The 27290-nt window shown below is 41.2% G+C and overlaps 2 protein-coding genes and 1 long non-coding RNA gene across 6 annotated transcripts; 1 reads left to right on the forward strand and 2 right to left on the reverse strand.

The window, feature by feature from the left end:
• Positions 1-25: 25 nt before the first annotated feature.
• LOC121900090 lies at positions 26-1909 on the reverse strand. Its single transcript, XR_006096886.1, has 2 exons — positions 655-1909; positions 26-264 (listed from the first exon to the last, which is right to left on the reverse strand). It is a non-coding gene; the product is annotated as an uncharacterized LOC121900090 (long non-coding RNA).
• zfyve9b (zinc finger, FYVE domain containing 9b) lies at positions 259-9038 on the forward strand. 2 transcript variants are annotated; one of them, XM_042416044.1, is made up of 16 exons: positions 259-466; positions 1926-2743; positions 2910-3009; positions 3107-3309; positions 3520-3631; positions 4550-4672; positions 4815-4970; positions 5177-5401; positions 5487-5569; positions 5659-5763; positions 5864-6014; positions 6651-6731; positions 7015-7177; positions 7482-7587; positions 7679-7858; positions 8326-9038. In XM_042416044.1, the coding sequence occupies exons 1-16, from the start codon at positions 403-405 to the stop codon at positions 8485-8487; spliced, it is 2832 nt and encodes a 943-aa protein (XP_042271978.1). In that variant the 5' UTR covers positions 259-402; the 3' UTR covers positions 8488-9038. The 2 variants fall into 2 exon arrangements, 1 of the variants encoding a protein (XP_042271978.1); XR_006096885.1 differs by lacking the exons at positions 7679-7858; positions 8326-9038 and having other exon boundaries at positions 6909-7177; positions 7482-7553.
• A 1687-nt stretch (positions 9039-10725) lies between these two features.
• elovl1b (ELOVL fatty acid elongase 1b) lies at positions 10726-26901 on the reverse strand. 3 transcript variants are annotated; one of them, XM_042416468.1, is made up of 9 exons: positions 26743-26901; positions 16899-17040; positions 13011-13117; positions 12738-12928; positions 12564-12644; positions 12415-12471; positions 12216-12321; positions 11756-11892; positions 10726-11554 (listed from the first exon to the last, which is right to left on the reverse strand). In XM_042416468.1, the coding sequence occupies exons 3-9, from the start codon at positions 13078-13080 to the stop codon at positions 11234-11236; spliced, it is 963 nt and encodes a 320-aa protein (XP_042272402.1). In that variant the 5' UTR covers positions 13081-13117; positions 16899-17040; positions 26743-26901; the 3' UTR covers positions 10726-11233. The 3 variants fall into 3 exon arrangements, with proteins under 3 accessions (XP_042272402.1, XP_042272403.1, XP_042272404.1); XM_042416469.1 differs by lacking the exon at positions 16899-17040; XM_042416470.1 differs by lacking the exons at positions 16899-17040; positions 26743-26901 and adding an exon at positions 15198-15316.
• Positions 26902-27290: the final 389 nt, after the last annotated feature.

Consider the following 27290-nt stretch of genomic DNA (forward strand, 5'->3'; position numbering starts at 1 on the left):
TCATTGACAAAACATATCTTATTGATTCTCCTACACAAATGGTTTTATTATGCAGTATTACATGGGCACGGTCTGTTTATTCGATAATGCTGACTTGCTGAAACTTTACAGATTTCCTTCAGTATGACAGGTTGTGCATCTGGCTGGATTTTCACATCTGACATCATAGCTCTGTTGTCTTGGCTTGTGCGCTGTCCTGCAGGCTGTGCAGAAAGCAAACTGGGGAGGGACATTTCTGCACACCTCTCGAGTTTCTTCAAAGAGCTGCAGAGAAACACAGGGGAGGAGGGAGATCACACTGAGGGGGGTTAGAGAGGCGAAATCACCCCCCATCCTTCTCTTGCGAGCAAGGCATTGCTGCTCAAACTCGTCTTCCTCGGCACTCAGATGTAACAGGATAAAATGCTGAAGTTCTTCACTGCGCGGGATGACGAGAATGAAAGCCTTTTGGGAGCAATAACAGAAGGTAAGAATTGCGTTGATTTGAGCGGGGTGGGGATACTTTATTCCCCATTCATTGCCTGCGCGTTACATGATGATGATGATACTGCGAGTCTGTGTTTGTCACAGAAAACCGCTGATACAGCATTTGGCTGCGCGCATAGTCCGCATCAGCTGAAACGTATATCTGTGTGTGTGTGTTGCTCACATTACCGTGTGAAGACAAGCTGCGTACATACTCGCGCTGTCCGCAGACTCCTCAAATATTCAACAAACAGCACCTCAGTGAGGTGTCCTGCTTGATCTGGTGTAAGGGGATGCGGGCTGAGTGTCGCATTGGCGGCCTCGGCGCCTGCGAGCGGATTAAACATTTGCACGTGTGTCAAATGCGTCACCGTCCCGGGAAACGAGCGAGCTCTCAGTCAGCCGGATCGGTGCAGACCCCCGCCGCCGTTCGGGAAACCTTCACTCTGTTGCCCGCAGCAGGGATGACACGACCCGCCTTTCTTTTTTATTAATTTGGTGAAGCAGCTGCAATGCAGTTTGATCTGGAATTTACCTGTTTTTCCAAACGGGATTGGAACATTTCCATCAAATATCCTTTTGCGCTGTTGTGCCAAACCACATATCTTAGAGCGTAATGTTATGTATAAACTGAGCGGCAGTACCTATGATTTTTGGGATGCTTGTTCTCTAGTTATAACTATTCATGAATCACTCTGGGATTAGAGCTCAATGAAAAACCATCTATGGATAAATTAGGCTACTCCCTCCTCTTTGCATACTATAATGTATGGTAATGGTTTTTACATGATTACCCTGTGAGGGAAGGATGTTAAAACATTAGTTGTGTAATTATGTGAAGAATATTAACGTTGAGATGAGAAATTGAGTCATTTCAAAAACAAATAGCTTATTTGACAAGACATATATACACAATGAAACACAAACACTCACTCCTGCCTTTGCAGTAGGCTCAATTGAACATGGAATGCACATTCATGTCAACAGTGAATAATGTGGATCATTATCATCTGGTCTGCTAGGCACAACAACAACAAATGGGCCAATAAAACACAAGCAAAGGTTTCAATCTGAATACCTGCACCCCAGCAAAACACATCCGTAAATCTTGAGGATACACAGAACCACTATTGAACTTTTTGTTCCCTGCGGAACCAGTAGCTATGTGGGATGATCAAGTGCTCGATTTTACATCAATATTTCGCACACACCAAACCTCCTTTTCTCTTTTTCATTTATCAGCTCACAGGCACCTCTCAAGGACGACACAGCGCTAATGCTGCCTTTAGTGATGATTGAAAGCTATGAGCTGTATTAAGGGTGATGACACCTGGTGTTAAGTGGCCACTTAGAACATGTGAACACAGCTTCTCCACTGAGCATGCATGCGTGATATGTGTAAGTGTGCGTGTGCTTGCAGAAAGAGGCTGATGATATCACCATGCTCCCCTTTGAAACAGATGAAGGAGACAATCCGTCTCTTCAGGACACTAAGCACCACTGGCTGAACAGACCCTGCCTCCTAGTGCTCAAAGATGGGGATGTGTCCAAACCAGGGCTGGACTGCGGTCAAATTAGACCCAAGTCCCCATCTAAGGCCACTTCAGACTCAACAGTCAGAAGCACTTTTGGGCCATGTGAGCAGAAACCATCTGAACATCCTGCCAAGACGGCCTCACCCTCCCAGCTGGAGGAAGGCAGCTGCACTGTGACTGCCATCTCCACATGGGGTGAGAGTTGTTTCGGGGAGTCTTCCAGCCCCCTGGTGCTGAGTCCAGCTGAGGCTGCGTGGCCGGATGAGGAGGAGGAGCAGGCGGAGGAGGAGAAGAAGCTCCAGGCTCTCCCATCTAAGGAGGACTCTGTGGTTGAGGAGAAGGAGTTGGAGGAGAGTGGGCTGGAGCAGCAAGAACAGTCCTGCAGCTCAGAGGTAACTGCGACCCCCTCCAGTCTCTCACATGAGGAGACATGTGGTAGGGGGTCCAGGGACCTCCAGAGCCAGCTTAAAATGGTCAGATCTAATGGAGAAGATGAGACAAACGCCAACAAGGCCCAGGCAGCCAGCGGGGAGGGGGCAATGGGGGACTCTGCGGCCTTCCCTGTTGATCCTGACAATGAGAAACAGCCAAGTCCTGCTGGTATTCTGTCCAAGGATCGAGGCACCGTCCTAGGGGAGGTGGCTCCATTTTGGGTCCCTGATGCTCAGGCGCAGGTCTGCATGAAGTGTGGGGTCAAGTTTACTTTTACTAAGAGGAGGCACCACTGCCGTGCTTGTGGGAAGGTGAGGAACATTTTAAAGTTCATATGATGTGCAGTATTTAAAATAACATTTAATTAGATGTTCCCAAGTCAAGAGGGATGTGATAGTTGATGTGTGAAATGTATATGTGTGCGTCTGCTCTTATGTGGTTGTGCGTGTGTGTGCATGTGCATGTGTGTATCGTCAGGTTTTTTGTGCACTATGCTCCAACCTGAAGTTCAGACTTACACATCTGGATGGCAAGGAGGGACGAGTGTGTGTTTCCTGTCACTCAACCCTCATTAAAAGTGAGCATATCTTTTTCATTTTTTTTCTTTTTATTTTAAGTTCACAAGTTTTGTTTTGGAAAACTCTGCATGAGTAATTCTTACATCTTCTCCTCAGGGACACCCCCAAGAGGAAAAAGGAGGGTGTGGTTTGCCGATGAATTCCTGGCCAATAAGCAGTCAGAGTCTGCGCCGACCACCCCCATCAGAGGACCAGGGTTCTCACCGCTGACCAGACGTGCGCTGGGTGGATCAGTCAAAATTCCCGGGGGTTCACCGCAGATCAGGAGAGCCTTGAGGCCACATGGGACAGCTATTAATGTAGGATCACCCAAAACATGACACTTCAGTTATATCACATAGAACATGATATTTGTTATTCTACAATTTAGAAGAGAATAAATATAAAATCTCAGTGTTGCCTTTAGGGTTTCTGTATTTTCAGTGATGCTTAATAGTTTGTACCGTGCAGATTTGACAAAACAAAAAGTGAGCACGCTCTGTTGCCTCCCTGTCTCCCTCTTCCTCTAGGAGGCCTGTGGTCCTTATGGCTGGGGCACCACAGCTTTAGTGAGCAGCTCTGCCAACCTCATCCCCCTGGATGGCCTGCCACCCATCCTTACCTCCACAGGAGTCAAAGGAGGTAAGACTCGTTCCACCAAATTTGAGTCAAACATTTCGCAAAAGGACTTTGTGGTTTCTTTGTTCATGGCAGTGCAGATGTTGGTATTTTTCTGACCTTGAAGTGTGTGAGCAGCTCTCTTGGTATTTTCATGACTTGCTGTGCAGTGTGCATGATGCAAAGGTAGGAGGAAAGGCACAAAGAGTTGAGAGGTCCATGCAAATCAGGCAGCACAACGAGAGGTGAAAATTAGGTCTCTGACATTGAGGAGTTGACATACACAAACGTATGTGCTTATTTGCACATCATTAGAGTCTGTTATATATATTTGCATATACTCGACTTCACCCAACTGTTTACTTTTAGCAGGTGCACTCTCTCATTGTCCTTGTGCACATGACCTAGCACGTGCCTGTGACTAGAAGAGTATCAATCAACATTCCCAACCCATACTGATGTATGCAAAAGGCCAAACACTCACCCCTACTTCATTCACCACAACCAAAGCACTATTGAGAAAGACTCTAAAATTGGCACATTTACAATAATTATAAGTCTTTTGTATTGCCGGGAAGTTTCCAGTTATGACTGTTCCATATTTATGTGTTGATTCTTCCTACTTATAAGTCTTAACTGCTCCCTAGTGCTGTCACTCTAAACAATAATGTGGACCTTGTCTTACCTGGTTAAACAGGGATGTTTAGAAATAATAGCATTAATAAAAGATACCTCGCCTTGCATCTTATTTAGAGCCAGACTCCAACAGAAGAGTAGTATGGTTATTAAGCCTTACACAGCTATGAATTAATTCTCAAATGGGAACAATGGATAAAAGTACGATGTCAGAATAATCACTGTGTCTGCGGCTTGTGCCAGCTCAAAGCACAAGCAGTTGCAGAATATACTATGGTCTAATAGCTGTGTGGTTTTTTTTCTCAGATTACACTGTAGAGGAGCAACCCTCTGAGATGCTGCTTATTCAGGAGCTGGAGAGTGGCAGGCCCAAGCCCCTGGTGTTTGTCCTCAATGCCAACCTACTAGCTATGGTCAAGCTGGTCAACTGTACGTTTCTTTTTTTTCCCCTTCCTTTTCACCTTGCCAAATAACAGAAAGCACACATTTCTACACTTTCTGTTTTGGAGTTAATATTCCCCTCTGAGCAAAACCCTGAGACCCCTGAGGTTGTGCTTTGATTGTGTGACAGATGTTAACAGGAAGTGCTGGTGCGTGACAACGAAGGGAATGCATGCCGTGGGCCAGGTGGAGGTGGTGGTGCTGCTGCAGTGCCTGCCTGAAGAGAAAAGCTTTCCCAAAGACATTTTCAGCCACTTCATCCAGCTGTACAGGGACACCCTCACAGGTCAGAGCCACGCAGCAATTTTTATGCCAGTTTCATAGCAGGGGTTGCTTTACTGTATATATTGATTAAGAGAATATACTGTATGCCTCACTGCCCACTTTTGGACCCCAGTCAACCCATTTGATTCATTACATTGACTGTCATCTGTCTCAATGTGTTTTTCTGCTCTAATTACACATCTGTCCTTTTCCTCTGTGTTTCTGTAGGGAAGGTTGTGAAACACCTGTCACTGTCCCTGTTCGGCAGTAGTTTCCTGGGCAGTGGAGAGCATGCAGGCTTCTTGTATGTTCGCTCCACTCTTCAGTCCCTCCAAGGTCTACCTCTGCCAAACCAGCCCTACCTCTTTGGCCTGTTGGTCCACAGAGCAGAGATGGCCTGGGCCAAAGCCTTTCCCTTGCGGCTCATGCTGCGACTAGGGGCCGAGTACAGATGTAAGCCAGGCCCAAGTAGGAAATGTTGTATCTGTAATGATACAGGTTTCCTCTTCAGTTACCCACTTTCTTCCTCTTTTCCCAGTTTACCCATGTCCTCTGTACAGTGTGCGCTTTAGGAAGCCCTTGTTTGGGGAGATAGGCCACACTATAATGAGACTGTTAGTGGTGAGTATAGGCATTTTGTTCTGTCATGAGAACTGACGACACCAAACTTCCCACACTGACCAATGACCTCTTCCTTTCATCCTGTTCAGGACTTTAGGAATTACCGTTATAGCCTCCCAATGGTGCCGGGGCTCACTGTGGATCTAGAGGCTCAGAAGACCTGCATAAAGATACCGACCACTGGGTACAACGAGGTAAGAATAAACATTCAAATATCTTGCAGAGTTGATGCTAATGTTATTATTTTTCATCAATCACCGTCTTTTCCTCTCTGCCCATTTCTGCTCACGTTAGCTAATGAAGGCTTTGAATAAGTCCAATGAGCATGTGCTGGCCATAGGGGCGTGCTTCAATGAGGGGGCGGACTCCCACCTCATCTGTGTGCAAAGAGACGATGGCCAGTACCAAACCCAAGCCATCAGCATCCACAATCAGCCACGCAAAGGTGGGGTATGACAAGATACTATAAAGAGACCTCAAGATTTCAGAGTCTGGACTTAATGTCCTTCAATCAAGAAGTAGTGGAGGACACTCATTGCAATAAGAAATTTGTATTGCAACAAGGGGGAGGTCCTGATTGACTGATAAGATCATTTGTCTGCTGTGTAGGGAAACTATGATGTTGTTTGAATTAGTAAACCAAAAACAAAGTGAGTTAAATTTGGTGTGATTTTTCATTAGAAACTTTCCTCAAAATCTGTTTAAAATGAACTCTGCAGACCATTTGTTGCATCCGTCTTCATGAATGCATTTTGTGCAGCCAGACATTGTGCAATCCCATGCATTTTTGAAGTAATATATTTCACTCACAATGTAAGTTTTATATGGATTCAAGTGCTTTTAAACAAGCAGATATAGATTACAGATGAAACACAGCTTTTCTGTTTTTAACTTATAGGGAAATTTAAGGGAAGCAAAGGGCAGGAAGAGTTCAAAGAGGTTCACAGCCAGTGGAGCAAATTGGTGCACTGTCCCTTATGTAACACCAGGTGGCACCCTGTGATATGGTTTAAGGATTGACATACAGCAGGGTTAAAGCTAGAGTTTGTCTCTGATAATGATTTGCTTTTTTGTGTTGCAGTGACTGGATCATGCTTTTTTATATTCAGTAGTGCACTGAAAGCATCCGCAGGATATCTCGCCAAATCCAGCATTGTAGAAGGTAGGATGTCCATTCAGAGGGGAGTCAGGTTGACCTTGACTTTTTCCTGCCAGCTTGCAGGAATTACATTCTTTACATGTCTTTTTTAAGGAGTGCATGTTAACACCCCTGCTTCAGAACTGGTTTATTCAGAGTGTGTTGATCTTTGTATGTGTGTGTCTGTGTACATTTTCACAGACTGTTTGTCTAAGCGTGTGTACATGTTGATGCATGTGAGTGCGTGTGTCTCCCTGTTGGGTGTCTGTTTTGTGTGTTTCTCCTGTATTGCTGTCCCTCTCCCCAGATGGGCTAATGGTGCAGATCACCGTGGAAACCATGGCGGAACTGCGCCGGTCGCTCCGGGAGATGAAAGACTACACCATCACCTGTGGGCGGCTTGACCAATCAGACAGCCCGGAGCTTGTTTGTGTACAGTGGGTGGAGGAGAAATGCACTGTGAATAAGGGGTGAGTGTGTCCGTCCCTTTGAAGTTCATGTTGCAGCCTCGGACTGAAGCTTTGAAGTTCAACCCAACAAAACAGTATAACAGCCACATTCAAAGATAGTGAAGGAAAATGTTCAAAAGGCTTTAAATTAGTAGATAATGATTAGAAAAAAACTGGAACATTTAAAGGAAGTGATCATAATCCCTTCAGATCCAGTGGTGTCCAGTTTTGTGCCATAGACAAGAGTTCAGGCTAACTAAACATTGAACCAACTTCACTCTCATACAATTGTAGTAAATTTTTGTATATATAATTTCTTCTCCAGAGTTATAAGCCCCATTGATGGGAAATCCATGGAGTCCATCAGCAGTACAAAGATGTTCCAGAAATCAGAATACAAAGAAAATGGGAAGATTATCCGCTGGACAGAAGTACGTATGATGATCTGTTGAAAATATCAATAGAAGTCCATCTGAAACTGTCTTTTTTTACCTTTTACATTTGTCTGATTGTTTTGCGCAGGTGTTCTTCCTGCAGAGGGGGGATCAGCCTAAAGGAGGAGCATCGGACTCTGCTGAGCACAACCGGCTAACGGAGCGGATCGCCCGGGCGTTTTGCTTAGCACTGTGTCCACACCTCAAACTGCTGAAAGAGGACGGGATGGCTAAACTTGGGCTGCGTGTCACTTTTGACCCTCAAGAGGTCAGGAAAAAAGATGTTCAGTATTTGGTATCGGTGAGAGGGGTCACAGCAACATATTGTTGCCTATTTCTCAGACTAAAATTTGCCTTTTAAGCACCAGATTCCATGAATCCACCTCTTGTAAGGAAGATGAATAAATCATCTTCTAGTAACCATTTGTCAATTCTTAATTTAGCAGTTAAATATCTAGTTTTTATGTTATAGAGTAGGTGGCTCTTTGCTAATGCTCCAGGAATTTCATCAGCATGGGTTTCAGCTGTTTTTAGCGTTCAATGAGGACACATTTTTTTCAAAGGGCTCTTCCATTTTGCCAACAATTAAATGAAAAATAGTAAAATTTTTCTTTTTTTTGTTTTTTTAGAAAAAAGAAAATCTGTAACACATGAGTCATACACAAATAGTTGTAAAGTTTATAACACAAGCTTCTGGGTGTGACTGTATTTAAGTGGTTTGTTTTGTCATTTCAGGTAGGATTTGTGGCTGGGAGCAATGGGCAGCCCCTCCCAGCTCAGTACCTCAACGCTCTGGACAGTGTGATGATCCCCGTCATCCACAGCAGGGGGCGCAAGAGAGGCGATGAGCCCATTGTGATGGAGCTTATCTTCTACATCCTGGAGAACATCACTTAAAGCGCACACGCCCAACTATTACATCTCTTTCACCCTGACCACAGCTGTATCTCCGGCACTCCCCATCAGTGCTGCTATCAGTTTCAGGGCAATAAAAAGCAGCACATTCAAAGGGTAAACCAGACCACATCCAAGGTCTGCATCCATCTCATCCACTCATGAGTAAAGAGAAGTGGTCTGACACTTAGTGGTTTTTCCGATATCACCTCGCCCTGCAACAGACAATCTGGGTACGCATGAAACCTATGATGGACCATCAGATCAGGGCACAGTACCGCACCGTAGTAGCAACTTCATAGCTTGATATCATCCATGTCACGATGTACCATATAAATACCCATATGGAGAATACCTTTAACATGGGAGCTGGATTCAGCCCCACAACCTTAAAGCAAAGAGAAAAAGAGAATGACTTGAACTGCTGTATGTAGTAGATCTGTAGCGATTTGATGCACACTGAATGAATGCATAAAGAATGTTTTCCTACTGGATGTATTTTAATCGATTGCTCATGAAATGTATTGTCAGCCTGGAATTAAACTTGCAACAATGACGGAGTTACTGCCGGTTCATTCATGACTCTCTGCACAACACTTGGTACTTTTACTCACTTGTCATTTTATGATACTATAAGAACTGCTACTTCACCATATTTCAGAGGGTAATTTTGTGCTTTTTACTTGACTACATTTGTTCAACAACTGTAATTACCAGGCTACCTTTCAAGTTGAGATTTTGCACACAAAAGACATGATCAGTTTATATATATTGATGGGTAGTTTAATGTCTGACAAGTCAACTTATTTATAGAGCACATTTAAAACAAGAGTTGACCAAAGTGCTTTACAGAGATAGATAATTACAATCAAAAACATAGACATACTGTAGTTATGAAGATCGAGGGGGGAAAATAGATAAAATAAATGATAGAGGGAGAAATAAAAGGAAAAAAGATTAATAAAAACTGTGACCATTTGTGTCTTCATGATGACTATTAAAAAGCTGAGGAAAAGAGATGTGTCTTAAGATGAGTTTAAAAATATCAGTTGAGGAGGGGTTCTGAGAGGCAAATTGTTCCACACATTAGGGCCAACAATGGAAAATACCGATCACCTCTGGATTTTAACTGGAATGAAGAGCAGTGATTGTTCAGCAGATCTGAGGGGTCCAGCGGTAGAAAAGGGAATATGGAGTTCAGAAAGATAAGCTGGTGCCAGTCCAGGCAGAGCTTTCAAAGCAAATAAATTGTCACTGATAAACAGTGAATAGCGGCCAGTAAAGGGGAGACGTGGTCTCTTCATGGCTCCAGTGAGGAGCCTGACTGCTGCGTTTCTGAACCAGGTGCAGGTGAGATAAACTGACTGACGGTTTCCTGTTGCAATATGCATTGCATACAATGCATTTGTAAAGTTAGAATTAGCTTAACTACAACCAGCTGCAATAATATGCAGCTTACATGGTAATCAGTAATAACAATATATAAACATGACAGGAGCCATTCGCCTGCATAATGAGTACTTTCACTTTTGATACTGCAGGTACATTTTGTTGTCGTATTTTGATATTTCTGTAGGCCTACTTTTACAAAGACTTTGAATGCAGGAGATTTACTTAGGGGTATTTTCAGTATCAGTGTTAGTTTTACTTAAGGATAAAAATACTTCAACGACTGGTTCACACTCAAACTAGAACCATTTTCTGCCCACAAGATCAGTTTCATAAGGCAACTTTTTAAAAGAGGTTATTTTTAAGTTGCGTCAAGGTATGCTCAGTGAAGGAAAGGCTGCTGTTGCAGTTTAATTTGACCACAGTATATGTCACTATTTTGCATACTGGATCAATGGTTTATTTAGCTGCAGACTGAATGGATGTAAAACACTTTTTCTTAGAGTACTAATGAACATTTTACCCTGACCCTAATGAACCAGCTGACAGTGGAGTTGGGTGGGTGTGGATCCGGTCTGCAGGATGCCTTCTCTATGCTGCTTGAATCTTTAAACAAAGCAGAATGGGTCTCTTGTTTACCTCCTACTTGCTCCACATTCTTGGGATAGTCAAGTCAAGAGGCACAAGCAAGCAAAGCAAATACTTTCCCTCTTTGTTGCAACACAACACAATGTCAGTCTTCCTCAAGACATGACAACTACAACTGAAAACCTTTCAGCTATTTACTCACCAAAGCAACTGGGCTTTGTGTAAATGTGCACACACATACACAAAATACTGACACACAAAATGTATAACAAGATAATTAAAATGGAATTTATTGGCATTTTAATTTTAAATACACAATTTAGAAAGTCTAGAGCATACCAATACAATTAGTTCTTTTTTTGTGTGTGTTGTAAAACTATTTACAAAAAGTATTTTCAGGTTTGATAGAAACTGTACAGTCATCTGTCCACAGGGGGGGCCATGACGACATGGGGGTCAGATAAGTAGTGAGGTAAGTGGGGTGAAAGGCCACCAGTGTGATGTGATACTGAACTAAAAGGTTGTTTGCAACATCAGTGAAGATAACGTTTAGGTAAAAACATCTTCTCTTCATACATTGTGCTCCATAGATGTTCCCCATCTCAAAGAAACAAACAAACCAACTGTGAAAATCATCGACCACGTCATTTCCCCCCGTTTTGCATATAAAACTAAAAGCAGGAAAAGAAACAGCCAAAATTATCTTTGGAATCCGTAGTAGTTTTAACAGGTTCACAGAGTCATTCTTCTTGGGTGTCTCCTTCCAGAGATCCTAGGCCTTCTTCATCTTGCCCATGTGAGAGCTGCCGTTCTCGTGGTGAGCAGAGCCGTTGGTGGATCCATTCTTGATGCTGCTGCCGTTCTCGTGGTGTTTGCCATTCGTGTACACCGCTGTGCCGTTCCGACACTGCTTCATGTCCTGCTTTGGCAACCGCTTACCCTTCACGTAAGCCTGGACCCAGAAGTTGGAGAACAGCACGAAGAAGAAGGTTCCGTACATCCAGATGAGGTGGATAACCATGGGGAACTGGTAGTCGCAGCTGTCCATGAAGTAATACTGCGTGGCGTGAAGAGACACCAGGACAAACTGGGTCTGTTGGGAGGAAACCAGGAAGTGTCACTCAAGCATGTAATATAAACAAATTTACAACAATTTGTCTCTGTGCCTTTGGAGCAAAGGCACTATATTTGGAATTTGACAGAACATGCTCACATGACCAGAGCAGTTTAAGACAAAAACTCATTCATGCTACTTTATGTTGTCTGAGAGTGAGACAGTAGTGTGTATATGTACCAGCTGAATGGCAGTCATGTATTTCTTCCACCACAAAAACTTCTGGAAGCGTGGTCCAGCAGCAGCAAGGCCGTAGTAGAAATACATGATGACGTGGACGGTAGAATTCACCATGGCATGGAAGGATCCCATTCCACCTGGAGTAATAATCACAGAAATTAGTCTGACTCAGACCAGTGAAACAAAAACCCTCTGACCTAGCAAGGAATCAAGAGGCCATTGAGGTTTTGTTCAAAGACTCTTGGTTAATCATTTTCTTATGACTAAACAATACAGTAGGTTACAGTTAGCCCGCTCAAGGTTTTTTGAACCAGAAATCAAAGGGTGGCTGTTATATCTGATTGTACAGGTCCAAATGTACACGATCGGTAAGCAGGAACTATCCTATAACCCACCAGCTGCTTTCACCCCTCCATTAATCATTTTCAAACTCTGACAAATTTAGTTAATGTGTACTCACCAGGAGCATAACCAACTCCCCACCACCAGGTCCAAGGCATTAAGGAGTGGTGGAAGATGTGCAGGAAGGTGATCTGGCCGTGCTTTTTCCTCAAAACGAAGAAGATCTGACCAAAAGAGGATATTTTTTTTTATTTAAGCCAAACTTTAAAAGACACAAGCTGTGCAGCAAGGCATCAGGTTAAATGGACTGGACTTACTGTGTCGATGAGCTCGATAATCTTGGAGAACCAGAACAGCCAAGCCACTCGGATCATCTAGCAAGGAGATTAAAAGACTTGAGTTAATAGGAGAACCGTTCATTCATTAACAGTAAAGAATTGTATGAGAATTGTATACGTGGACTTACTCGAAGTGCTTGAGGGCTGTCAGAGGTATCGATTGGGTCACATCGCCAGGTATAGGTTGTGGCCCAACCAGACATAAGGAACTAAATGACAACAAGTAAGTCAGTTCATCCAGAAATGTTCAAAATATGAGAAAAGTAAATTCTTTATACATCTTTTAGACAATACATTCTTACTTCATAGACAATGAATATTGACAGTGCCACAAGCATGAAGTTGTAGACTATCATGGCTTCCTTTAGCTGGAAGGGCTTGCGATTGGCCATTATACGAGGTCCCAGGTACAGTACGAAGAACAGGTAGCTCAGCAATATTGCGGTCATTGGAATAGGACTCTGCATCAGTGGATATTCCTTCAGCCTGGGATCTACAAAAATAAATAAATAAAATTACAAACAAACAATTGTACAAAATGAACTTTTTGTATTTAGTTATGTAAAATAGCTTACCCAATCCCGCCAAGAGGTAGTCATAGATATCCATGGCATGTGAGCCAATCGCCTGAATCTCCTGAAGCATGTCTGCTGTCTTGTATTGTTGTGAGTGACCCACTTATCTGCAAAAAAAAAAAAAAACACAACTTAAAAAAGCACTGATAGTTTGTTTTACCTTGCCAAAGCTTTCCACCAAACCCATTACAGGAATTTCAAAACAAGTTCAAAAAGGAAATCACTATTTCAAGAACTATTCAGACCAATCTTGTATGCCAAAAAACAAAGATATACATCTCAGCCATGTCATCTCATGCCCAGGTGTAGACCTTTTGTCTGTAAAAAGGACTAAACTGTAACATTCTTCTTTCCTGTCAATTTTATTCATCTTCTGTCACACCATATCATTGTGCAGCATAACAGTTTAAATGCACAGCAGTTTGCATAGTTTAATGCTTATAAAAGTGATTAACCATTTCTAGACAGCAAATAGATTTAAAAAGAAAATCACCAATAATCTCCTTCAAGGGTAGAAAAAATATATATATAAATTATTATCACGCCTTGAATTCGTCGCTCGTGTCTTGCTAGTGATCGTCCCGTGACCAATAAATGCCTCCAAGGAGGTGCATTGTGACATTTCTTCATTTAGCTGGACTAAAATGCAATTATTGAGCTCATCCCACCCCAACCAAACACCAACCAAGAAAATCCCAGGATGGTTTGCCCCAGCTCCAACCACTCATCAGACATCGCCTGATATCAGAGAGGAGGGGTTACAGGGAACTGGGAGGGCTTCCCTCATCCCACGGTGAGGCGGCACACTATTTGTGTACAGGAGTCAAGCCAGAAGTTAAGACACAATACCCTGTCTACTGACCCTACAGGAGGCATAAAAATAAAAATAAAAAAATAACACAAACAAAAAAAAAGTAAAAGGGAAGTTCCCCATCACTGAACTAAAAACACAAACTGCAGAAACAAGTTCCTCAACTACCTCAAAGTTCCTCCATGTTGTACAGTAGCCACATTTATTGGATAACTGATTCTATCAGTTCAACTACAAATATGGTGAGCAATGTTTTGCCTGTGGAAAGTGCCATAACATGCAGCATGCATGCAGGAATGTTGCTGTAGTTTTCAGGTCTGGGTATTTGGTGTTTACAAAGGCTTAACCATATCAAGTGTAAACTCTAGCATATTCACAAAGTAGAGGACAGGCAGGGTGCGGTCTCCTCTCACCGCACTGGACCCAGAGGGAGCTTGTGTTTGTTGCCTGTGTTTTCACTGCCCTGAGACTAAAGAACAGCCCTCCTTAAGCCAATATAATTAAAAGCTAATAATTTCTTGCTCAATGTGCAGGGTAGGGAGCAAAGCTCATGCAGCTGCTGCTATGAGAAACGGGAAAACAGTATAAAACAAATACTTTTCATGAGACGTCACAGTATACAGAAAATTACAGATAGGCATTCTGCCAGCAATGAGCTTTGAGCTTTAAAATTTCATAAAAATGCTTCCAGTTATCACAGGATGTCAAACAGGAAGTGTAATTTGAAAGGAAATGCAGGAAATCAGACATGGGGTGTTTTTTCAAGGGCATTTAAGCCTGCAACCACCTCAGTGAAAACTTCAATTGATGTAAAAAAAACACAATTTTAACACAATTTTGCACAACAAATCAATTGGCCTTAATCTGCCTATGTTAACCTCATTTATGATTAGATTTTTATATAAAAAAAAGGAGGACAGAGTTTTACCTAGATTCACCTTACTGAATTTCATTATTCTTAATTTCTTAACATTTAAAAGTCAAAATATGTTTAAAGGCAGAGGCTTAACAAAGAAAAGCTACAATGAAAACAGATTATATCTCACAAACTGAACATTCTTCTTTCTTTTGTAGATACCCCCTGCAGTTTGTTCACCTCAGGGTTTTTCAGTTGTTAACCACAGGGTTATGTAAACACTGCAGTATCTTTCTGGTCAATCTTCTAGTTAAGCTTGTAGGTGATTGAGTTCAGCATTCCACACCAATTTGTGACAGCCACACTCGACCCAGCTGACTGACTTCCTTCCGTTTGGTGAGGAACTGAAAAAACTGGTGTTTTTGTGCATGTGCGGGCCTCAGTGTTATCACCAGAAGTGCAAATGGTGGTGGTTGTTTGTATAACAAATCAGATACATAACATTTCAGAAAACTCTTACACATAAAGCTGTGGTTGTTTTTGAACCGACGATGAGGCATTTGGTCAGGCGCCTCACATTGCAACAAGAGCACCATCATGTCTGTGGTGAGTGCAAACATCAAGGTGCAGAGTCTGTCTTGTTCTGAGGAAAAATGCTGAACAGTTAAATTGATCAGATGATCATCTGGTCAGGTTAGTGGTAGGACCAATGTTATTGTAACAAAGTGACCTTGAGTTGATAATTTGATTGCAGTAATTTCGAATGTGATGTCCAATCACACCTAAAATTTGAATTCATTATTTGTTCGGAAATTTTATGGAGTTCTTAAAGCTAAAGTTCTCCATTAACTGCCAATTATGTCAGTAATGCATTAAAGTGTGACAGTTTAGACATGGGAACAGATCAGTTTCATGGCACTAAGTGCCACTTTCAGGGGTTGATCAAATTATGTTGCAGACACTGGAACAGTGCAAAATTTGATTATTCAGAAGTCATTTGGGAGATTCTGAAAACTTCATGTGGGAACTACTGTAGTAAAATTGCAACATATGACTCGTTCTGGAGTGGATCTTTTTAATACTGACCAATAGTAAAACTGAATGTGCAAGTCAGGGGGATAGTCTTTTGATCATGACAACACTAAGAAGAAAAAAAACACTATGAAGACCCAGATGAAGATAGAAGTTTAAAGAAATTGAAAATGAAGCCCCTTCCATTCCAGCTTGGTGAAACAACAAAACCTGCCATCGACTGATGAAGCCATTTCACTACTAAACAGAAGTTTTACTGCACCTCACTGCTCTGACACCTCTGTACTACTCCTTGCATCTGGTTTGCAATGAGCTCAAACATAATGACACCACCAACTGCTTCTAATCTCCACCAATTAAAGGCTTATGTTTCATCCTCAGAATTTGGACCAGTTGTTAACTGAATCTTGTCACCACTTGTCATAGTTCAGCTATATCAGCAATATTAGCAGCAAGTCAACAAGAGGACAGGAACTTCTTCATAACTGTGAGAGGGGTCCAACAAAGTGTCTGTTGTATTTTTCCCATGATGGAGTGAAGCAATTTAGCTGCAGACACATGACCACTCAAAAACCGGTCTACCTTTAGACAATGGCTTCTGTGACTTCCCAGCAGAAATGTACATGATTTACAGCCCTTTGCTATTTGACAAAAATAAAGTTGTTTAATACTTCTACAAAAAAGGTGTAACTCTTTCTAATGTCCCACCACAACCATCCACTCATTATAGGCAACCCTGACAATAAGGTGGCTAGTTCACATCTACCAAGGAGATATAACACAGTGGAAAGGGAGGGGGAACATTTCCTATGAGAACCGTGTCAATGAATCATAGGGATGGAAAAAGGGAGCTCACACTCACGAGGTAGGAGTTAATGATGAACAAACTGGAGCAAGAAGGAGGAAGAGAAAAAAAAAAAATCACAGCGGAGCAGCCTTTAGTCAAACACATAGTACAGCATCTGTTATAAAAGGACTGCCACGAGAGGACATTTTAAAACAGAACAGCCCGGGATCCTCAAATACCAAAAGAACAGAGACCTTCCCTGAGGAAAAAAGAAAAAAAAAAAAGAAAAAAAAAAAAAACACCCTGAGCTGCTCAACATGTGGGCAGGCTTAACACACACACACACACACACACACACACACACAAGTTAGCTCCCCTTTTGTGCAACATTGAGCAACTTACCTTGTTGAGACTAGAAATTTCCCCTTAAATCATCAAAAGCCAGTTTGTGCCTGTGTGGATTCGTCTTTCACAGCCTCTCCTTGAACTAAAAAGGGCAGGCAGGCAGGCAGGAGGGAGGCAGGCAGGCAGGCGGGCAGGCAGGCTGGGGCGGCAGCAGCAGCAAAAAGAGAGAAAAACAGCAGAACAAGGAGAAAGAGAGAGACAGAGAGAGATGGGGTAAGGGAATGAGAAAGTAAACTGACAAAGTGTGACTGGTACAGCAGTCTTCCAGATCCCCACCCTCCCTGACTCATACAGTGGATGAATAACTAGCTCAGAGAAGGAAAGGGAGGGAAGGAGGTCGAGCCAGAGCGCAGAGAGAGAGAGAGAGACAGAGAGAGAGAGACAGAGAGAGAGAGAAAGCACTGTGTGAAAGGCGAGCGTCGAAGACAGAGTACAACTGGGGTGAGAGAGAGATGGCCCCCATTTATACCCACGCTACAAAAACACCCTCAAATAAAATTCGACTGGCTACTTTGTGACCACCGCCCTGACTTCAATAAGTCAGAGTTCCCCCCCACCACCACCCCTCCCTCCCACCCTCTTACTCTCCTGGACACACCCTCTATCCATGGCAATACATACAAACACACGACTCTGCCCTGCAAGTCCTCTCGGGGGGTGGGCTGATAATATTATTCACAGGCAGCGGGCGAGAAATCAGTGGCGACTCTGTTATCATGAAGGGGGCCATTGTTACGCCTTCACTGGCTCTCTACCCGGCCAACACCCATAAAGCAAAAAATAGCTTCCATTTCTCTCTCTGTGTTGAGAGATAATCAATGTCATGACTAAAATGCCTCAAACAGGAGCAAAAGTGTACGTTCCTTTCAAACTGCAGCACATCAGCTCCCTTCTGGTTTGTCAGCCAAAATTATACATATGATTTCAATTTATGTAGGCTATTATACCGTTTAGAATTGAAATTCTGCTCAATATTTGGCCCAGATCTACAACTTGTTTGCTTCATATACTCCCAAATCTAGCCATCATTATAAATACATCAAGTACACTCAAGCTCAAATGGTCATAAAACGTCAGTGTTTACTCAAGGTTGGATAGTGAAGCTAATGGCAGACAAAAATGATTGTCGCTAAGGAAGACATGACTCATACGATAATGCTTAAAATTCTTCCGAGTGTGACGTAACGAGGTTTCGCTCTCTCTGATAGGAAATCACTTACTCTGATCTTACAGTCACACCCAACTGTTTGAAAGAGGAACAAATTATAATGATAGTAATGGTAGTTGTTATGTTTTTCTGCACACAGTATAATTTCAGTCTTGTCAGCAAGTACATGGTCGATGCAGGCAAGAATGCATAGGGCAACCTTGTCGTTTCATTCATCATTTCTTCAAGTATAAGAATATAGAGATGTAGCTACTACTGCTGTCTCATCAAAACTGCACACAATGACTTAAACATGAATTTCAAAGATCAAGTCACAGATTTGTCATCAATGTGCAAGACAATGTTCACTCTTGCAGACCAATACAGATGTAAATTAGCCTTGCAAAGCTAACCCATGCTCATAAAATGTAGCTTTGGAAGGCTTATAAGTAAAAAACAAAACAGCAATAAGAACATCTTTAAATGCTATTAAAAGCATATTGTGAATAATATTAATAAAACAAGATTTTGGCTGTTCAAATCACTGATTGTAGGTGATCTTGTCATTGAAAATGCCCTCCTCAGTGTTGCATTGTAGCTGAGACTGACTGGGCTGGTTTTACTCGTCACTGGCCTTGAGGGCATTGGGGGGTGGGGTGGGGAGCTGACACTCCAGTCCATTTCAGCCCCTCCCCCAAATACCGAAACACACCTGACAACAAAGTAGATCGTGGCTCTCGTCTATCTTTGCTGACAGCTCCATTTCAAAAACGATAGTCATCTTGCCCTGTGACACTAACACCTATTCCCACCTTGCATAAGCAGCAATGCCAGAAACTGAGGAAAGATGGATGCGGAAATGCCAATGATGGTGGTTTACAAAAGCAGTTAACTCTGTGACTACTGATATGGTTGACTTCTGAAACGTGATAGTCATCACACCTGCCCACATTCAGACTTTGCCAATCTGTGACTGAACGAGGACCAGTTAAACCAAAACAAACCATTGGCAGTCATGTAAAGAAAGTAAAAGTGTTTTTGTTTTTTTGTTTTTTTAACTAGCACAGGTAATTCACCCGTTGTAACTCTACTTGAGTAAAAGTCTATTTACTGTCAAAGACAGAAGTTTTTGACAGTAAAGATTATTCGATTATCAAAATAGTTGTCGATTAATGTTCTGTAGATTGACTAATTGACTAATCGTTGCAACTGTATAACAAAATGAATGTTAACTTGCTGGTTCCCCTTGTGATTGTTGGATGTATTTGCCAGATGATGGATACCTTCAAAATTTCTCAAACTTTACATTCAAAACTCCTCATCTCAAAAACTGCAAATGGAAGATAAAAGGATGGAGCAACTTCTAAACAAATATATCTAGAGAGGCAATTCTAAAAATGATTTTACAGCAAAAAGTTGAATATTGGTTTATTTTAATAGTACATGACAATTACTGAACTCAGTTATATGAATTCATTAATCATTATATGAATATTGATTGATTTATCATCCACTGCATGGACGACATTTTAAGACAAAGTAGAAATACTTAATTTTCAGTTTTCATAAGGCTTTAGCAGCAGTGTAGAGTATGAATAGTGTAAATATTTCACATTTTATAAAGCAATTACACACGCTCAGGAGAACAAGTCAGTAAAATTCCAGACTAGACACGTGTTGTACGTAGATACACCCCGTTTCCGGGGCTCTGTGCCAAACTAAATACATCTTGTCATTTTAGATTACAAGTCAATTCATTACAACTACTAAGTGATCGCACATCTATAAACTTCAACTTGAAATGCATCGAATCAAGTCACATCTGTTGGATGTGAATTTAAAGTGTGTTTGGCAAGCTGCTATAGCTTAATAACATTAAATTACACTTAAATCAATGCAGTATAATGAGAGATACTGCAGAGAGTGAAAACTCAGGATACATTCAAGTGTGCGCAGCAAATGCATTAAGAGCAGTGAGCACAAGTGTCCCAGAATATCCACCAGCATGTCTCACACTGGTGCGAGGAGTCTGACTTTGCTGCCAAGGCCTTTGTCGCTGTAGACATCTCAGTTCGTGCTATGCCACGTGAAACCCTCCAGTGCAGCATACGTAGGTGAGCACGGATTAAATCTGGTCTGTAACGTCAGATTATTGAGGTATGGCTTTAAGATGAATATCTTATTATTGGTGGTTCCAGACAAGATTCTGCCCAGTAGATGTTTTTTTTTTTTTTGCAATGGTCATCTACCACAGGAGATTTTTATTACAGTTCCACAACGAGTCAGCAGAAAAGGGTGAACTCCAAGTCTTGAATGGAGGCACCATCAATCCAGAAGAATTTCGTACTCTACCAGAGAGTGAATGCCAAAGCTACAACAGATAAAAATCAGCTAAGTGACTACTAGTCTCACATGGCAAAAACAGTAACTCACATTCCTATCAGGCCAATGGGATGACAATCTGACTTGAGAGAAAACAAAGGCATTAGTCACTCGGAGTGCTGTTCCTGGCCCAGAGGGACAACACTGTCACCTGAGGCCCATGTTTTCTCAGTCCAGATACGTCTGACATAAACTGTGTCTCAAGATTACAACCAAGATAAAATAAGCTTTACTGAAACAAAACAAAACAAGCTAGTCTCATTCCACACTGGTTACAACTCCATCTCATCCAAACTTGTCCTGCCGCCTTGTCATCGAAGGCAGCTTTAAAAACTACTGGATCATATAACTCATTCAAAACATGTCCAGCACATGCTTAGGTATGTGCTATGATGACATATTTGTCAAAAGTAGGAGAAGCCATACAAGGTTTACTCCAGCCTCAGCCTCAGGTACTATTGCTCAACAAAACAGGGTCAAGTTAAAAAAAGGCTGGAACATAAAATGCAAACTGGTCTGGACTAGTAAGGGTCGTCAGCAGGGTGTGGCTGAGAGGGGTGTGAACACAAAGACATCTGCCTAGTTGGACACATGAGCGAGCACACAAAACAATATATTAATGATTTAATATCACTGGTGGATATAAGCTTAAATATTTTGGCAGACATGCAAAGAGAAATTACTGCAAAGTGTTTTATAAGCCAAAATTTTATGTATATTTGACCTTATTTTTCTGGATTTAAGTTCAATACTTTTGTAATATTTGTGTTTTTTGGTTTATTTGTTTATAATAACTGAATTTTCAGTAAGTGTAAAACTTCAGAATATATATCTGCTGTCACTGTCAGTTTTGTTAGTTATTTAACAGCTTTAATACAGCATCATCATCAGATTTGTCTCAAATCTGTCACAGTTCAGTAAGCAAATTAAAAACATATTTTAAATATTTGTGTTGCGTTTGTGAGAAACACTTCTGACCAATTTTAAGACTAAACTATCAAAGCAGCCTCAAAAATCCAGTATTATACAATATTGTTGCAGTGACGCAATACTCAGTTAAAACATTATTCATTAACGTATGCTTATTAGGTTCACAAAACACTGAAAGAAGTGGCGATAACTTCCATCCAAAACTTCCAATAGACCGTTGAATAACTAAGCTATTCCATTTTTAGTAAATATTTTGGTTGTTGTGCCACTCTTTAAGAAGAAATGTAACAGGATAAATTCTGCATCTCTGCTCTATAACTTTTTTTTTTTTTTTTTTTTTTTATAAAGCACCTTTTGTTGCACCTAAATATTTTAAAGAAAAAAAAAAAGCATGAGCAGGTGGGGTTGAATTGTAAATTGCATAATAAGAAAGCGTTTCATCTTATGCATGTCAAACATCTGGATTTCATTTCAATGAGCAGTCAATCCACCTAACCCTCATAGCTATGAATATGCCCGTTGGTTTCCAGCCATGCATGGCTGATTTATGACATAATAAAAAAAAAATACCTGAGTCTCCATGATAAACTAATTAGTACAGTTAATCCATTTTAAAAACAATTTAACAGACTTTAATAACTAAATACTCTGATGGTAATAACTGTTATCCGGAACAGAAGAATGTCGCTGAACTTGCCTCGAGAGTGACATGTTTACACCGTCTACTCCTTCATTGTGTTTGTGTAAGGGTGGGTGGGTGGTGGTGGGGCAGCAGTATCGCCCCTACCTGCCAGTATTCTACTCACGCCCCTCCCCGTCCCCTCTGCAGGTCTCACCGACGACTCAGATTTCTGAAACTTTCCACAGATAACAATAGAGCATCGAGTCCAAATGAATGAACTCAAACAACTGCAGCTCAGCAGGTGCAGGTGACGCAAGGAATTTGCATAGTGGCATCCTTCAGTCTGTGTCCGCACAATGATGTTTAACAGAGGGAGCTGCAATATTATGGATTTCCACCATAGTGAAAGACAAAAAGTAACAAGCTCTGACTTGAGCAATGTGTTAATTATCCCTCCATCTTGGTAATCTGAGAGATTTCCAAGCAAACCTATAGACACAGAGGAAGAAGTAATAGGGATTGTTGGGAGGGTCCTGCTCAAAAACAAGCAATCACTTAACTAAAATTAATAGAACTTTGACATGTGGACTATCTGAGCTATAACTGCAGAAAACTACACACACAGACACACACACACACACACACACACTAGTTTGCATTTAGTGCAAACAAATACTATTACCACCCAACCTGAAACTGGATTGCTCTGACGATATGAAGTTCATAAACTTTTTCCCAACTCCAAGTTTATGTTTTCAAATCAGTGAACACTTGACTGTGCTTCTCCCGAGGTGGAATGATGCACATCTGTTAGTGACATAAGGCAGCATATTGATTACTGGTTTCACATCTGTGCTAGAACATCCAGTCCAATTATAACATGTTTCATTTTATCTTTTCCCACTAGCACCCATTAGCTAAGAAGTGGTTTTTTTTTTGTTTTTTTTCTTTCCCCACTCGAGAGTGTGCCCTTGTAGATGGGAGAGCATGCTAAAACTCATCAACAACTTCAGACTTGATAAATGGGGCAAGTGCAAAACAGACCTGGCAGACCGGTTGGGATTACGCAACACTTTACAACGACTGGAATGACACTCTCCATGTCTTTCAAGAATACCTCAGATGCTACTATGACAAGAACTTCCACTGTGATACTTTCAAACATGTAAAACCGTAGTAAATATTCAACTGCAATTTTCTGATACAACTCTTATGCAACAGAGAGAAATAATGGCCAGTTGTGCAAATGTCTGCTATGCAATTGAGTTGTTTTACAATTCTAGCTGTTTAACAGCACGTGGGAAAAAGCAAGCAGATATTAAAGATCAAAAACAGAAAAGGAAAAGTAATAATTAAATCTGAAAAGAACAAATAAATTATCACTGATGAAAAAAAAACAAAAAAACATTGTAGCCACACAAGCTGCACAAACTGCTGACTTTACTTTTTACCCTTGAACTGTTTACATGAGAACAAGTTAAACCACGTTACAGCTATTTAGAAGCTGCACTAGTGCATATTTAAACAACCTAAAAACTATACAGCTGGTAATATTTTAAAACAGTACATGGGAAAGCAATGCAAGTCTAGTTTCTCTGGTTCAGAAGTTTGATGAATTCTTTGCTATATACTCTTTACATAGATTTATATTGGGTAAGTGATGTCAGAGGTATAACCAAAATCTTAACAGCAACTGAGGCATTTTAATTGATACTGTATAGGTGAAGATGATTGCTCTGTGTGGGTTTAATGTTGAAGTTCTGCCCACACCTCCACCAATGACATCAAAGCAAATGTTTTCAACCAGACAAACTGTGCCTGAGCGGTCAATGATAATAGACAACTTCACACTTCTTCCTGTCTAACCTTTCTGTGAGAGGAACAGATTTAAGACAGTTGGTGGGGGTTTGGGTGGAACTGAAAGTTGTACTAGATGAGATTTATGCTACAACTGACTCCTTAACTGGCATTCAGCATTTCATTTGGGCAAATGTTGTGAATGTCAAAGTTGTTCAAATAGTAACCTCTCACTCCCACTTAGTGTGAAAATTTGGTGCTAAATTATAAGATCAGAGCTGCTACAAGCTTTCTGTAGATAAATCTTGTAACATAAAAATCATGAAAACTTAATTTTCATGGGTCTCAAGTGAACCAACAACTTTCAGATCCAGTGTGACCATTTTAGTTTGCCAGAGGCCATCAGCATAGAGCCACAAGCTTGAAATGATGAGGAACACTGAAGAAGACACGATCATAAACTGTCAAATTCTTCAATGACACTTACATGTTTCGTCTCTGAAATGTAACATGATGTTTTCAATGAGGATCCTTTAAACTTCAGACTGTCTGGGAATACAATATGCATGCGGTAATGGAAAAGTGAATGACCAACATTTTACTACAGCTACTGAGCGACCAACAGAAGGCTGTGGTCAACTGTGAAGTTTGAGTGCTGGTTTAACACACCCAAGTCAGCCTGCATTTCCATTGTCTGTTGATAAGAGACTTTTAATATCAGTTCTCCTCTTGCCTTAAATGCGAGTCCTTCAGAGTAACTGTTGACATTGGAGGCTGATGCAGAGATAACAACATGCAACGTTGAGGCGTTAACAGTCACAGTGCTGCTCTACTGTTTACATTGTTATCAGAAATACACCTGGGCCAGTTAACCTTGAGGCCCTTTGTCTTACACACACACACACAGTTGTTAGCGACCGTTAATGTTTACATGTCTACATAGAGTCAGTGATCCATACACCTTAGGAGACGGTCATGTGGGAACAAAAGCATCAATGAGGGCCTGCTAGTACACGACTTGATGATGACTCAGATGATGCTCACTTGTGTGGTGAAATCCTACAATTTTAGCTTCAAGAGTAAACTTGCCCCATAGTGCATAAATGAGATGTGGTTCAAAACCGTTTTGTCTTTCACTAAGAATGATAAAAATGTGCCAAGACTAACAAGGGCTGGGAAATATATCGATATCGAGGTATGTGGTCAAAAATATAGTGACATTTGATTTTGTCACCCAGCCCTTACTAACACTGCTGCATCCAGTAATAGGGACAGAGGACAAAATGATCACAGAATTTATCAGGAACGTTATCTTGATATCAAACGTTGGTGTTAATATTTACCCAAGTATTCAGATTTACATGATAAAAGTTCAACTTCTGTTCAGTGAGTCAGCGTTTTAGAACAAAATCTTAAAAAAAAAAAAAAAGTTATGGACTATGTAGCCTACATGCTGTGGCAGATTTGAGATACGAGATTAGGGCTGCAACTATTAATCTGCCGATGAAATACTTGAAAAATAAGACAAAAGTGATAAATGCCTGTTAACTTCTTAAAGCTCATGGCGACATCTTCAAATGTCTTGTTTTATCAAAAACATAAAGATATTCTATTTATGATCATGTATGACTCAGAAAAGCTTAAAATCCTGACATGCTAGAAACTGCGACCTGCAAACTTTTAGCGTTTTTGCTTGACAAATAAACGATTATTCGATTATCAAAATACTTGCTTGATAAATTTTCTGTCAGTCGACTAATCGATTAATTGGCTGATCGATGCATCCCTATAGGAGATTATGTCAGAAGACAACAATTAGATACCATGAACAATATTAATCCTGACCCAGCCCTCTTGAGCCAGTGACCTCAATAACCTCTCCGGATACCTTCTTTGGCAGGTTCTCTTCATGCTGAAAACAAGCATGTTTCAAAGTAAGCCCCCTTGGAAAAACCAAATCAATCATTAGTCATCAATTTGTTAAACATCCTCACTTTGTTGCCACTTGTGGATTCAGTTTCAACATGAGTTAAAACAGATTCCACCAAGACTAAACAACATGCGGACATAGACTTACCACAGGAAGTAGAATGGCGCTTAACAACATACCTACAGCAGACACTATCTGTCTTTAAATGTGCTCCTTGGCTCCTTAGACTCAGTCACCAATTTGTGCCCATCTCGTAAAACAAAAAGCCACAAACTGAAGCTGTCAAGAGTCTAAGACAAGTTATTGGACCCGTATGAACCGTTAGGCACAGTTATAACATATTTGGCCAGCAGGTACAGTAAGTTTCACTTTTGATCAGTAAAAGGTGGAACAACATTTGCTATAATTCACACCTACTGAACATGAATACACGTATCGCTATGTCCTCAAACACCTCTTATCAGATGTATGACAGCATAAATCAACAAAGAGAGGACAGTCAACAGGACCATCTGCCTTCAAAGTGCAGAGTAACAATACTCTCTGTGAGGAGGGAGCCTGGCTGTCAATGAGCTCTTTGTCCGCAGCACAGGTGCAATTAATGATGAGATACAGGATCATAAAAGGCCCAAACAGAGCTGTAACTAACCTAATTAGTATGCAAACTGAATCTCTAAACACACGTTTTCAAGGAAGACACATTTTGGCACAGCACACGACACGAGGTGAGGGGTGACTCAGGCTACTTAAATTCTCTTAAAAAAAAAAAAAAAAAAAAAAAACTACTCTCATTTTACAGTCTAGAATAAGTGTTTTATTAGTATAACATATTTTACTTGTATAGACAGACAACAAAAAAAACACCTGAATGAGTATATCGCTGCGTAAAAATTACCAAAGCGCGCCTCCATCTCTCCCCGCCTCCCCTCCCAAAAAAGGTATAAACGCATCTGAAGTTAAACCTCATTGACGTATTAAGTCAACATTTGGCAAACTGTTAAACTGTGTAAGAACAGTTTCAGAAGTTACTTACTTGTGCTGAAATAAACGCGCCGAGACTGTCGAAGGCAGGTATGTAATACGGCTCAGCGCGTGTTTGAAGTTAGCTCCGCTTCCTCTTCCTCTCCGCTTAAATCTTCCTCCTGACCCAACCCTGAGATGGAGCTGGAAAAAGGTGGAGTCATCTCTACACTGCTGTGAGATGGTCGCCCAATATGGACGTAATCAAGTGACTGTATCGGATGCCAGTCATCGCCGAGTCGAAATCGGTCCGTGCTGCTGTGAATTGATTACTGATGCGCGCTCATCCCAATAAAAGTGATAATTAGCTCTGAGTAGGGAGTGGAGCCGTTATATAATGGTTTATATTATTACACTCCTAATAGTAAATGAACACCGATATGCTGTCAAGAAAGTGATATTTATAGAGTTTTTAGTTTATTATGGTTTATTTAGCCTAACCCTAGGACCCTAGGAAAAGGAGGACATTAAACACACAACTAGAAAAATGTCACGAATAACATATTGAAGTGCAATTATAGAGAGAGCAAAGATGCAACAGTCCAGGTAAGTGGGGTGATA

The sequence above is a fragment of the Thunnus maccoyii genome, chromosome 7 (assembly GCF_910596095.1).
Source record: "Thunnus maccoyii chromosome 7, fThuMac1.1, whole genome shotgun sequence".
NCBI classification, from domain to species: Eukaryota; Metazoa; Chordata; class Actinopteri; order Scombriformes; family Scombridae; genus Thunnus; species Thunnus maccoyii.